The 14,483-nt window shown below is 30.2% G+C and overlaps 2 protein-coding genes across 2 annotated transcripts; both read left to right on the top strand.

Moving 5' to 3' along the window:
* The first annotated feature begins 1,438 nt into the window (after positions 1-1,438).
* LOC111366506 (histone deacetylase 19-like) lies at positions 1,439-4,989 on the top strand. Its single transcript, XM_022987246.1, has 7 exons — positions 1,439-2,402; positions 2,645-3,085; positions 3,282-3,512; positions 3,917-3,990; positions 4,109-4,166; positions 4,626-4,694; positions 4,780-4,989. Exons 1-7 carry the CDS (start codon positions 1,875-1,877, stop codon positions 4,894-4,896), a joined length of 1,518 nt encoding a protein of 505 aa, XP_022843014.1. The 5' UTR covers positions 1,439-1,874; the 3' UTR covers positions 4,897-4,989.
* A 2,434-nt stretch (positions 4,990-7,423) lies between these two features.
* On the top strand, positions 7,424-9,167 carry LOC111367679 (gibberellin 20 oxidase 2-like). The gene is made up of 3 exons (XM_022988671.1): positions 7,424-8,091; positions 8,275-8,596; positions 8,689-9,167. The coding sequence occupies exons 1-3, from the start codon at positions 7,535-7,537 to the stop codon at positions 8,959-8,961; spliced, it is 1,152 nt and encodes a 383-aa protein (XP_022844439.1). The 5' UTR covers positions 7,424-7,534; the 3' UTR covers positions 8,962-9,167.
* Positions 9,168-14,483: the final 5,316 nt, after the last annotated feature.

Here is a 14,483-nt window from a genome sequence, read left to right as displayed (position 1 = left end):
TATCCATGGACTGTACTTACATTGTATCAGTTTCTAATGGAAACTCGTTTTTTCTACTTATTTTCCCCAAGAAACTGTCGACTGGTTTTTTCGGCTCTTTTCTTTTTGGTGATTTGGTATGATTCATGTTAAAAATTGAATCTAATAAATTGCCGAGGTTTTTTTTTTTTTTTTTTTTTTTTTTTTTTTTTCTCGTGTTTGATTAGGGTTTTCAACTGTGATTGATTGGGGAAATTGAAGTTCTTTAAATATCACAATTGTTTAATTATTATTATTATTATTTTTTTTTTTAGTTTATGAACACAAGGTGCTGAATTGGAGCATTTCTTGAAAAAATTCTCTAAGATAATAACTTTCTTGATTTTGGGAATGCTTCAAGTGTACGTGCGAAATTGACCTGTGAAGGATAAAAATCTGAAAAATACTTTGCTACTCCTTTAGTTAATTCTTGATAGCAAAGAATAAGGAAATATTGTTTTTATTTTGCTTTGTGGTTCTGTTATTTACTGAACTGAACATGGTATCATTTAGTTTTTGTGCTATATTTATTAATTATTTTTATTATTTTGCAAGAAAGCTTCTGCAAGTATTTTTGTTTTCTTGAAAACCCTTTTCGTAAAGGGAAAAATAACTGTGCTTTCATTTGACTTGTGTGCCTGTTTGTTCGAAATCACAAAATTGATTTGGAGACTGCACGCCCTTGTTGCTTCTTTTATTCATTTTTTGTTATTGTTCGTTTCTTTTAGATATAGCTTGTTATTCTTTAAGTGTTTTTTCTTTCCTTCAGTTTTACATGCGTGTTAATTAAAGTTGAAGCTAACAAAAGGCACACCATAGAAGACTAAATTTCAATAAATGTGTTCCATCTCAAACAAGTTAAATTTTAGATGGCATGAATCAACATAGTATTAGACCGGACAAAGCTCCTAAGTTCCATTGTCATCCATCTATGAAAATTGCGAATGTGCTAGGCATTTTACAAAGAATGAATCTGGTGACTGGCTTGCATTTGGGTGGCGGTGGCGGTGGCGGGTAGGTGGATGTGGAAGATGAATCCAAATCTAAGGAAATAAATGTGTCTCCTCACCAACAGAAATTTTAGATAAGTTTGTTCAATATGTAAGCCTTGGCCATCATGAGGCTTATGTCCTCTGAAGCTCGCCTCATTAAGTCAAAGCATAAGCCTTCTGAAAGGGCACTCGAAATCTAAATTTTCAGGCTCCTAATAAATGCATTGCACGAGAAGCTCTTCAAGGTGTTGCCTAAGGTTCTTTTGAAGCAGTATGTAGAAATGGCCTTTATGAGATGCTATCTCCATGTCTAAGGTTGAGATAGGTTGGTTGATATTCTGAGGATACTATGCTAAAGGAATGGAATAACAAGTAGGAGAAGGCATTTTAATTTTATTATGGCCAGTGGATATAATGACTGTTATGATAAAAATTTCTTTCTCAACGTGCATATATATCTGTGAGTTTAGTTATTGTTGCTTCTAGTATTGACTGTTTGATTTGTTGCAGAGGAGTAAAAAAAATACTTACATTTTCCTGTCAATCTTACTGCCTCTCAATTGGTTTTCCTGCCTAGAGTTTTAGCCAAGGTCTTTTTCTTTGTGTGATAGTTTTCGTGGTGAACTTCCTGTCGTTTCTCATTTTACTTTTAGTCTCCTCATGCCTGAACACCAACGGTGAAAGCACTCTGCTGGGCCGATTCTGACACTAAGAGACGGAAGTTAGGGGAGCGAATGGGATTAGATTTTTCTATCATTCTTATAAAAAGCAATTCTGATTACCAAATTTTAATTAAGCTGTCTTTGCAAACTATTGAGTAAATCCAATCTGGGTTATCTTTGTCATGATTTGTAGGATAGGAAAATGGATATTGGCGGAAATTCATTAGCATCAGGATCTGTTACGGTTAAGAGAAAAGTATGCTACTTCTATGATCCAGAGGTTGGAAATTACTATTATGGGCAAGGTCACCCAATGAAGCCACACAGGATGCGAATGACTCATGCTCTCCTTGCTCACTATGGCTTACTACAACATATGCATGTATTGAAGCCTAATCCTGCTCGAGAGAAGGATCTATGCAGGTTTCATGCAGATGATTATGTCTCATTCTTGAGAAGAATCACGCCAGATACAGTGCAGGAATATTCGAGACAGCTGAAGAGATTTAATGTTGGCGAAGATTGCCCTGTTTTTGACGGTCTTTACTCCTTCTGTCAAACTTATGCTGGAGGTTCTATTGGGGGAGCAGTTAAATTAAACCATCAACATTGTGACATTGCGGTAAATTGGGCTGGTGGACTGCACCATGCAAAGAAATGTGAGGCTTCTGGTTTCTGCTATGTGAATGACATAGTTCTGGCTATTTTGGAGCTCCTCAAGTTTCACGAGGTTGGTCTCTTTCTCTAACACCATACATGATAACGGTGACTTCTTGACTAGCATATCTTGTTTACTTTACATTTACATTTTTAAATTTACACACAGTTTTAATAGTTATTGGCTGCTTAATATAAAGAACACTCTCTAGATCAGATTTTGTGAGTCTGTTGGCACTATAACTTAGTGACAGTTAAGGACTTGCTTAGTTTCACATTCCTGAATTTGATTTCTCTTTTTTCCAATTCGTTTAGCGCGTTCTATATGTGGACATCGATATTCATCACGGCGACGGCGTTGAGGAGGCTTTTTATATTACAGACAGGGTCATGACCGTTTCATTTCACAAATTTGGAGATTATTTCCCTGGTACAGGGGACATAAAAGATATTGGATTTGGGAAGGGGAAATATTATGCTCTTAACATTCCATTGGATGATGGAATTGATGATGAAAGCTATCAGTCATTGTTTAAGCCAATAATGAGAAAGGTGATGGATGTTTTTAGGCCTGGAGCTGTGGTCTTACAATGTGGAGCTGACTCCTTATCTGGGGATAGGTTAGGCTGCTTCAATATATCCGTTAAAGGTCATGCAGAGTGTGTCAGATTCATGAGATCTTTTAACGTGCCACTTCTTTTGTTGGGTGGAGGTGGCTACACAATACGCAATGTTGCTCGTTGCTGGTGCTATGAGGTATGTTGTATGTATATTAGTTAACTTTGAACTAGGTTCAATGATGAACTTTCGATCATTTCAAAAACGTAAAAAGTCAAATGATCGTTGTGCAAATATGTCCTCCACAAACCCCTTTGAGTGGAAACTTTTTCTTTTCTTGAATTTTCATTACCGTCATCTTTGATTGAATATTGTCCTTTTGATTTTTGTGCAGACAGGAGTAGCACTTGGAATTGAGGTTGATGATAAGGTGCCAGAGCACGAATATATTGAGTATTTTGGTCCTGACTACACTCTTCATGTTGCTCCAAGTAACATGGAAAACAAGAACTCTCGGGAAATGTTGGATAATATGAGAGCAAAGCTTCTTGATAATCTCTCAAGACTTCAGCATGCGCCAAGTGTACAGTTCCAAGAGCGACCGCCTGATACTGAAATCCCAGAGGTTTGCTTTTACAACCGTGACTTGTTTCAGTTAACAAAAGATGCCAAGTACTATCCATTATGTATCTTTCATGTATTCTTATTAATTCCTGAAAATGTCAGTGCACTAGCCACAAATTTGAACACTTTGTACTCAACCAAGATACTAATGCTTTTTGTTCATTTTATAGCTCTATTCCACCCATCTTTACCACAATAGAACGTTGTAGATTTGAAGTACCAGGAAACAACTTAATCAGATATCAGATGGAGGGTGTCTAGAGATAAATGCGGACCAATTCCCTTTTTGTTACATCTTCATAACTGGAGAATGACTTTGTTGAAAGAAACCCGAACAAGTTATTTGTATATTGGAAAAGAAAATTTGCATTATGTGACTTCTCATGTATGATGCTTCAATTTCAGGCAGACGAAGATGAAGATGATAATAAAGATGAAAGAAAAGATCCTGATGATGATGTTAATGTTGATTACTTGAGGTATACTTCCCTATCCAAGATTCACACGTAGGCTTTTCTATTTCTGAATATATGGAAAATTCTGAAGAAAAAAATGGGTGTCCTTAAGGATAGATCATTCCCTATTGTGTCCTTACAGAGAAACTACACCTAGCAGGGTGAAGATGGAAATTATTGAACCTGACGCTAAAGATGAGGTATCTCCCATTTCGTTGTCTTTTGATAGAAGATCATCTTTATTGCCTTATCAAATGCCTGTCGTAGAAAATTTTATCAAATAAGTGTCGGAGTGCAATTACGAAGTTTTTGTTTGAAGGTCGAAGGAGAGATTAGTGTATTAATTAGCGAACCGCAGATGAGGCAGCCTTTCTTCGACTCGAACCTTGCACGATTGCCAGTTAACATTTCAATTATCTAGAAACCTTTGTTCTCATTAAATTTATTTAATCTCAATATAGGATGGTTACATCCAAAATTGAGGCCATACGAGTGGTTTCAACGAGCATTATAAGCTTCTTAACTTTGTTTACTATGTGAGATGACTTCATTTCTGTGAAATCCATAAAATGTATAAAGTACTATATGTGTTACCTCAAAATTTCAACACATGCTTATCATTAAAAGTTGAAATAAGGTTGGTATACTGTCTATCACAGATTGAAATGGAATTAGACAAGGGTGTGAGGGAGACGGACGAGTCATTGAATGATATTGAGTGCTTGATGGTATGTCTCGTATAATGTCCACACATTTGTGAACTAAATGTTTCTTATCTCAAACAGTTTTAAAGTTCTTGTATTTCTCTATCAGAATCCTACTTTACCTACAGAAGCAGAAGCACCGGCATCAGAATCACTACATACTCATGTGGAAGAGGAAAACTCGAAAAACCTGCCTGAGCAACCTGAGGATATGCAACATGATTGAAGATCAAATCCCCTTGCGAAAATGACATGTATATGATTTTGGTCTATTGTTTATGCATATACTATGAATCTTGATTTTTATATGGAAGGTTGACTTTGAAATCCTTTCTCTACCTTTTATTATCCTTCGAATCAATGTTTAAAATAAAGCCTATCTTTAAGCTGACAAGAATTCTAGTTCTCTGCACTTGATTTCCTATCAATTTTAAATTGAAACATCAAATAAAATCTGCCCATGTGCATTAACTTGAAGGATAAGGTGTACATGTAATGTCGAATTTTCTCGTCCGAATGGCCCAAGGTTGCTTGCTTATGTTTGTTCATTTTAGTCAAAACATAAATATATGTCTTTTGTGTGTACGATCGAAATAAAGAACATGCATTGAAATTTAATTTTTATATTATTTTTCTGAGAAAACGACAAAGTTCAAAAGTTAAGAATAAAAAATATACTTCCCCGGCTCTTAATAAAATGAGTTAATGCCAACAACCAGTTTGATAGGGTTTTGAAAAGACAAAAGCTAATTTTGAGACTAAGAAATATAAATTTGCGTTTGAACATATTTAAATGATTTTTCAGAAGTATTTTGTTTGAAAATAAAATTTTTTCGGAAGAAATTGGCTTAGCGTAACTTCTCAAGAAAATCTTCTACAAAAAGTAGAAATAAAAATAAAAATTCTGTCAAATGAATTTTAAACATGTTTAAAAGCAACATTTTAATTTAAAAAGCAGTTTTTAATTTTTAAAAAAATTAATGCCAATTGAGCTCATGATATGTTAGAGACAAAATTATATTGGAAACTGGAAATTGATTGTGAACAATATTTGTTGTTTTGCCGACCTGGGAACTTGCAAACATGGATTATTACAGACTATTGAACGGTGATCATAAATAATAAAATTTGTATAAAGAGAGAACAAATTATTGGGAAAAAGACAGAGATTTGAAGAGTGTTAGTGTAATTAGAAAATAAGAGAAACAGCCAAATGATGGGATTTTAAATCAAATTACAAGTTGAAAATGGGCAGACTGGAGAATAGAGATTAATTAGACTGACCTACCCTAATTAAGAGTCCGTTTGGTGCACATTTTTTAGATGAAAATGCATTTTAAATATCATATCGCGGGTCCCCCATTAGAGTGTAGAAGTCAAAAATTGTATGCTGATGTGACGGAAAAAATGCATTTTTGGCTCCAAAAATGAGTACCAAACAGGGGCTAAATTAGATTTATAGGTATGAAATTATGTCGATACTTTCACATATTATGAATAATGTGATAGACCTCTCTATTTTCCTCGAGAAAATTTTTAGAATTCCTACTACTTAACTTTCAACTCTATGAATTTTTAGTATTCAAAAGACACAAAAATATATTAAATTATTTCATCTAAAAACTTTAAATATTAGCGATAACAGTTAAGAAGATCTCACCAATAGACGGGTTAATGTTGTAGGGTGTCATTAATTAAAATTTTAATCAATTTTAAAAGATTATAAATACTAATGAATTTCATGAATTTGAATGGACTTTCATAAAATCCATAAGAATCTCATTAAAAATTGTTAAATTTTAAAAGAGTTTGTCGAGTTTATTTTTAGAGTAATACTATTTAGTACCCCCGATATTAAAACACTTGTCTATGTGGCTTTAGTGTGACTTAAATAAGATATACAATTAAATAAGTATGCTCAATTGAGATTTTGATGAATTCTAAAAATTCTTCCAAATTAAGCTCTCCCAATTGATATTTTAAAGGATTTTCATGAAGTTCTTTAAAACTTAGACTTCTCAACTTGAGATTTGATGAATTTCGATAAAATCATTTAAAATTTAGGCATCCTCAATAATTAATGAATTTATAAGAATTTCTTTAAATAAAGGGATTTTTAAATATTTGGATAGATTTTAAGTTTAAAAATACATATAATAAAATCTTTTGAAATTTCACCATTTTAATGAGATTGTTATTGAAATTTGTGAAAATCTAGTCAAAATCACGGAATTCATGTGTGTGAGATTTTGATGGATTTCAAAAATCCTTCTAAATTCAGATGTCATTAATTGTTTTTTTAATGGATCTTATCATTTTCAATGAAACCGATTAAAATTTAGGCGTCTCCAGCTAAAATTTTAATGAATTCTAATAAAATCCACTAAAATTTAGATATTCTCAATAACTTATAGATTTATACGAAGTTCATTAATAGAAGGATTTTAAAAGATTTAAATGGATTTCAAGTTTAAAAATACATATAACAAATTATTTTCAAATTTCACCATTTTTAATGAGATTCATAGAATTTTTTGAAAATATATTCAAGTACATGAAATTCTTTAGTATTTTATAATCTTTTAAAATCCATCAATATCTCATTTGAAGACACCCTCATAAAATTATAATTCTATTAAAATTTATCAAAAGTTCAGATGAGGACGTCACGTAAATCACTTAATTCTACCTTCCATTTATGCTTGAAATTAATACAAATCTTTTGAAATCCTTATAAATCCACACAAGTTATTGTGAATACCTAAAATTTTTAAAGAATTTTATTGAAATCCATTAAAAATGTCTTTAGCTATATATATGTAGCTCTCATTGTTTTCTAATAATTCCAGTCTTTAGCCAATTCAATGGATTCAAATGCCTCAACTCTAGTTTTTCATCCTCAATCAAGCATCAAAAAAGAGGATATCGAGAAGGGTCCGCCGGCATTTGTTTTCGACACATCCGTACTTCAAAAACAAGAAAATTTGCCCACACAATTCCTATGGCCTCATGAAGATTTAACTTGTATCACCCAAGATGAACTCACAGATCCTCCAGTAGATTTAAAGGGCTTCTTTAATGGCGATGAAGAAGCCATTTCTTTTGCAGCTTTGCAGATTCAGGCCGCCTGTTCGAACCATGGTTTCTTCCAGGTCATCAACCATGGCGTAGATTCAACTCTAATTCGTGCTGCGCATAAGCATATGAATGCCTTTTTTGATCTTCCGATGAGCAGAAAATTTGCAATAAAAAGGAATCCAGGTAGTGTATTTGGTTATTCCAGTGCCCATGCTCATAGATATTCTTCAAAACTGCCGTGGAAGGAGACATTTTCATTTGGATACAGCCATGATAATTCCCTGGAACCTGATGTGATGAACTATTTCAAGTCCGTTCTGGGGAATGATTTTGAAGATGCCGGGTTAGTTCGCGTACAGTACGATGAACAAAATTTTAGTTCATTTTTCTTAACCTGCCAAGTACTTACTTTACTCATATTGCATTCAACCATGCATATCTCTTTCCTTCATAAGCCTTATATATTGCATAAATTTGAACAATTAAAGAAAATTACTTAACTTGAATTTTTTATTCTTATTTTCAGGTTGGTTTATCAGAAATATTGTGAAGCAATGAGAGATTTATCTCTGGTAATAATGGAACTATTGGCAATTAGCTTGGGAGTTGATAGGTCACACTATAGGAAATTGTTTGAAGATGGTAACTCAATAATGAGGTTCAATAGCTACCCACCCTGCAAAGAAGCTGGGCTCACCCTTGGAACTGGTCCCCATTGTGATCCGAATTCCTTAACAATACTTCATCAAGATCAAGTTGAAGGACTTGAAATCTTTGCAAATAACAAGTGGCAAGTAATTCGACCTTGCCCCGATGCCTTTGCTGTTAACATTAGCGATACATTCATGGTACTTACATGTCATCTTCTTCTGCTGTACTATCAACTAATATTTTTATTTTATTTGCGACACTTGTATAATTTTCATAAGCGAACATGTAGGCGCTTTGTAACGGAAGATACAAGAGTTGCCTGCACAGGGCGGTGGTGAACAAGGAAAAGGTGAGAAAATCATTGGTGTATTTTGTGAGCCCAAAGGAGGACAAAATTTTGAGGCCACCTCAAGAGCTATTGGAAAATGAGGAGGCTAGGAAGTACCCAGATTTCAAATGGTCAGAGTTGTTGGAATTCACACAAAAGTATTATAGGGCTGATGCCTCTACACTACGAAACTTTGCCCACTGGCTTCAATCTTCCAAAAATACTTCCAATTAATACTATATTTGGATTGGATGCTTCTCAATTATCAGTTTTCTCTAGAGATGAATATGATATCCCTTGTGAATGTCTTATGTATGTGTGCTATAAGTTAAATGCCGACACTTATATGTGTGCATATTTGCTGCTTTTCTTAGATGAAGATGCAGTAGTGTACTCTTTTCTCCTATTTACATAAATGGAATTTTAGCTAATTATTGATATTGAAGTTTCCATTTTATGCATGTTCAATAATTTTGTGATGTCCTATCAATATTTTTTATTTTTTATTTTTATTTTTTATTTTTAATTTTTTTTTACCTTGACAATCATCTATCTATATTCTTATGTTTGAGCATTACTTTTTAAAACTCTCCAAACTCATTTAGATCACAGGTTCTCTTAATAAAATAATTGTACACGTAAATTATTTAATTTTTCCCCTATTTTTTAATAATAAATTCTAAAAAATCACATTTTACAAAATCTATTTTAATATTGGGGTTCAAATAGAGCTATGATCAGTTGAGCTGCTAGAGACATATTCCGTCTCACAAAACGAAAATATATAGAAACCTTCATTTCAATTGAACAAAATAAAAGATAAAAATTAATTAGAAATTTGAAGAAAATTCTTCATTAAAAATACTAAGGAATTAAATGTATAAAAGAGAAACCATTAGGATCTACAACTACAACTACAAAATATCCCAGACCACAAACTGACCAATTTCTAGATATTGCAGGACAATTTTGGGGCCATTTCAAGATTTGATGAATAATTTATGCTTTTTTTTTTTTATCACATACTATATATTTCGGTGTAAAAAAATAGAAATTACAATAAATATGAACAAAATTATTATTGTGTTTGATAAATAAGTTATGGAAGTCCGTGGATTACAATTAAGTAGTCGAGATAGTTTTCAAGAATTCGAATTTTTTTTTTTTTAATGATGAAAAGGTACAAATTGTTCTAATTACAAGCGTGTAAAATATAAAAATTATCATAGGTTTATCGACACATTTCACGAAATAATAGTTTAATTAAATTTAATCTTTGAAAAAGAAAATTTAACTCATGATTAAGTCTTAAATTTCGACTTACCCATTCCTTTGCAAATAGATCTCCATCCTTTCATGTAGCTAATAGTCAAATGATCCGTGCACTCCAATTCGATACTCTTTAGTGCCTCCGATTTTCTAAAGAAAGAATAGAACATTATGTAACTTAACCATTGGAGTTTAAGAATCGAGACATATCAAGATCAACACTAACACTAACTCGATGATGACTTCTCTTTGTATGATTGGAAAAGATTAAAAGGGGAATTCAACAAATAAATGAGATAATACCCTCGCAAGAAACGGAACATATTTTAAAATTTTAAGGTATGTTTGATAATATATTCTTTTTTCCCCCATTAATTTTTGTAAAGATTTTCAGGAATTGGGACATGGGGGTATGGTCACTTTCATTATTCACAGCTTTTGTGCATAGTACAAAGTAAACATAGATTTACATACAGACATGAATGAAGTTGAGGATGACACACAAGTCTATTGAAGTGAAAATCAAGACAAAACATATAGGCCAAATTTGCAACTTGCATCAGAAGAGTAAAGACATGCAGGACAAAGAAAATATTTAGTCCCCCAAATACATCACTTGCCACGCCCGAGGTTTTTCCAATTTGCATTAATTCGTTGAGTCTTCTATTATAATACTAGTCTTTGTCCTTGCAATACACGGGTTAAATTATTTTGAATGTAATGCTAGTTTGTTAAATATGTTGGGTTATGGTGTTTCGCCTTCATCATTTGCATTGATAGGTGATAAAAGAATCATTTATCATACTCTATCAACATATATAGATTGCATTATAATTAGAATTGATAGTATGTAATTGTCGAACTTTTTAGAATTCAAATGTATAAATATCAAACCATGATCATTGATTTCTTTATTTTCACACACTACCTCACTTTCACTTGATTAAAGGCAGTACTATATAATATATAATAAAAGAAATTGCGGACAAAAATAGAAATAATTTATTATAAAGTTATTAAATTATAAATGAAAATGATTTAAAAATATATTTAATTCAAATTTAACGAATGTCGTTCTATCATAAAGAATGTATAAAGATTATTTTATTAAATTAAATGAAACAAATAAAATAAAGGAAAGTTACACAAATTAAATAAATAATATATAAATATTATTTTATTAACAAATAAAAAAAGGAAAGTTACAAAAATTAAATATATCATTTTTATTAATTAAAATTGAAAAAATTAATTTTTTACCATAAAAGAATTAAAAAAAATTTTATATTGAAACATATACCAACAAAATTATCCCTCCATAAAAAATAAAAAATAAAAAATAAAAAAACTCTCCGTGAACGGAGAGAATCTCTCCTTTCAAAAGGAGAGTAAAATGAGTTGACTTTTCATCAAAAGGAGAGAACTCTCCTTTTGCACAGAATGATAACACTTCGTGCATGAAATGAAACCACTCTGTGTGTGGAGTGATTCCACTCCGTGCACAGAGGTTTTTTTTTTCTAAATAAATAATTATAAAAAAGATTACACTATTTAGAATGTAAAAAATTATTTATAAGTAAAAAAACATTTCGAGTTATTTAAAGTAATAAAAAAATTTATAATTGTAAAAGTTACTTATAGGTAAAAAAAAGATGTAAAAGCTACTTATAAGCAAAAAAAAAAATATGAACTTCAAATTTTTTAAGTATAAATATTTAGATATATTTAGTTTTTTAGATTAAATATTAATAAAAAGATTACACTATCTAGAACGCACAAAGTAATTTATAAGTAAAAAATCACTTCGAATTATTTAAAATTAATAAAAAAATATATAATTGTAAAAGCTACTTATAGATAAAAAAAAAATATTAATCTCAACATTTTAAAGTAAATTTAGATATATTTAATATTATTAAAATTAAATATTAATAAAAATTATTATAAATAAAATAAAATAAAATAAAAAGAATCTTCATGCGTGGAGTGATTATCACTCCGTGCATCGAGTGATACTCACTCACTCCACTTTGTGCACGGAGTGATTATCATTCCGTGCACGGTCCCATTTTTTTAAAAAAAAATTTATTTTATGTAATTTTTTTATTAATAATTAATTCTAAAATATTAAATATATTTAAATATTTACTTAAAAATTTTGAAGTTAATATTTTTTTTTATCTATAAGTAACTTTTACAATTATTTATTACTTTTAAATAACTTGAAGTGTTTTTTTACTTATAAGTAACTTTTTACATTCTAGATGGTGTATTCTATTTATTAATATTTAAAATTTTAAAAAAACTAAATATATGTAAATATTTATATTTAAAAAACTAAATATATCTAAATATTTATACTCAAAAAAATTTAAGTTAATATTTTTTACTCATAAGTAACTTTTACAATAATAAGTTCGTTTTACTTTTAAATAACTTGAAGTGATTTTTTTAGTTATAAGTAAATTTTTACATTTTAGAAATAAAGAATAACTATTATGCAAAAAATTATTTTAAAAAATTTATTATTAATAACATTATAGGATATGGTCGATAGTTAATAGTGTGAGAAAAACGAAGAAAGAGTACCGTGTGTCAGATTCAAAGCATGTAAGCTACAGGTAAAATAGAAAACGACGTCGTTTCTGCTCCATCAATTAAAAAAAAAGCTACAGTGTGATAAAATATTATTTTAAAAAATATTACTACTAATAAAATTATAAGATATGTATGATAGTTGATAGCGTAAGAAAATGGAGAAAGAGTATAACGTGTCAGATTTAAAGGACCAAACCAGTTTCTAACTTGTTCAATGTGAAAACCAATGTGACAAAAATAAACAGTAAGATCGTGTGGTAGAACATTATGTAACTTAACCACTGGAGTTTAAGAATCAGGACATATCAAGATCAACACTAACATCAACTCGATGATGACTTCTCTTTGTATGATTGGAAAAGATTAAAAGGGGAATTCAACAAATAAATGAGATAATACCCTCGCAAGAAACGGAACATATTTTAAAATTTTAAGGTCTGTTTGATAATATATTCTTTTTTCCCCCATTAATTTTTGTAAAGATTTTCAGGAATTGGGACATGGGGGTATGGTCACTTTCATTATTCACAGCTTTTGTGCATAGTACAAAGTAAACATAGATTTACACACAGACATGAATGAAGTTGAGGATGACACACAAGTCTATTGAAGTGAAAATCAAGACAAAACGTATAGGCCAAATTTGCAACTTGCATCAGAAGAGTAAAGACATGCAGGACAAAGAAAATATTTAGTCCCCCAAATACATCACTTGCCACGCCCGAGGTTTTTCCAATTTGCATTAATTCTACGACACATTTTTCATCGCTGTTGAGTCTTCTATTATGATACTAGTCTTTGTCCTTGCAATACACGGGTTAAATTATTTTGAATGTAATGCTAGTGTGTTAAATATGTTGGGTTATGGTGTTTCACCTTCATCATTTGCATTGATAGGTGATAAAAGAATCATTTATCAGACTCTATCAACATATATAGATTGCATTATAAATAGAATTGATAGTATGTAATTGTCTAACTATTTAGAATTCAAATGTATAAATATCAAACCACGATCATTGATTTCTTTATTTTCACACACTACTTCACTTTCACTTGATTAAAGACAGTACTATATAATATATAATAAAAGAAATTGCGGACAAAAATAGAAATAATTTATTATAAAGTTATTAAATTATAAATGAAAATGATTTAAAAATATATTTAATTCAAATTTAACGAATGTCGTTCTATCATAAAGAATGTATAAAGATTATTTTATTAAATTAAATGAAACAAATAAAATAAAGGAAAGTTACACAAATTAAATAAATAATATATAAATATTATTTTATTAACAAATAAAAAAAGGAAAGTTACAAAAATTAAATATATCATTTTTATTAATTAAAATTGAAAAAATTAATTTTTTACCATAAAAGAATTAAAAAAAATTTTATATTGAAACATATACCAACAAAATTATCCCTCCATAAAAAATAAAAAATAAAAAATAAAAAAACTCTCCGTGAACGGAGAGAATCTCTCCTTTCAAAAGGAGAGTAAAATGAGTTGACTTTTCATCAAAAGGAGAGAACTCTCCTTTTGCACAGAATGATAACACTTCGTGCATGAAATGAAACCACTCTGTGTGTGGAGTGATTCCACTCCGTGCACAGAGGTTTTTTTTTTCTAAATAAATAATTATAAAAAAGATTACACTATTTAGAATGTAAAAAATTATTTATAAGTAAAAAAACATTTCGAGTTATTTAAAGTAATAAAAAAATTTATAATTGTAAAAGTTACTTATAGGTAAAAAAAAGATGTAAAAGCTACTTATAAGCAAAAAAAAAAATATGAACTTCAAATTTTTTAAGTATAAATATTTAGATATATTTAGTTTTTTAGATTAAATATTAATAAAAAGATTACACTATCTAGAA

Source organism: Olea europaea, chromosome 18 (genome assembly GCF_002742605.1).
Source record: "Olea europaea var. sylvestris chromosome 18, O_europaea_v1, whole genome shotgun sequence".
In the NCBI taxonomy this organism is placed as follows: Eukaryota; Viridiplantae; Streptophyta; class Magnoliopsida; order Lamiales; family Oleaceae; genus Olea; species Olea europaea.
This window is presented reverse-complemented; position numbering and strand designations above follow the sequence as displayed.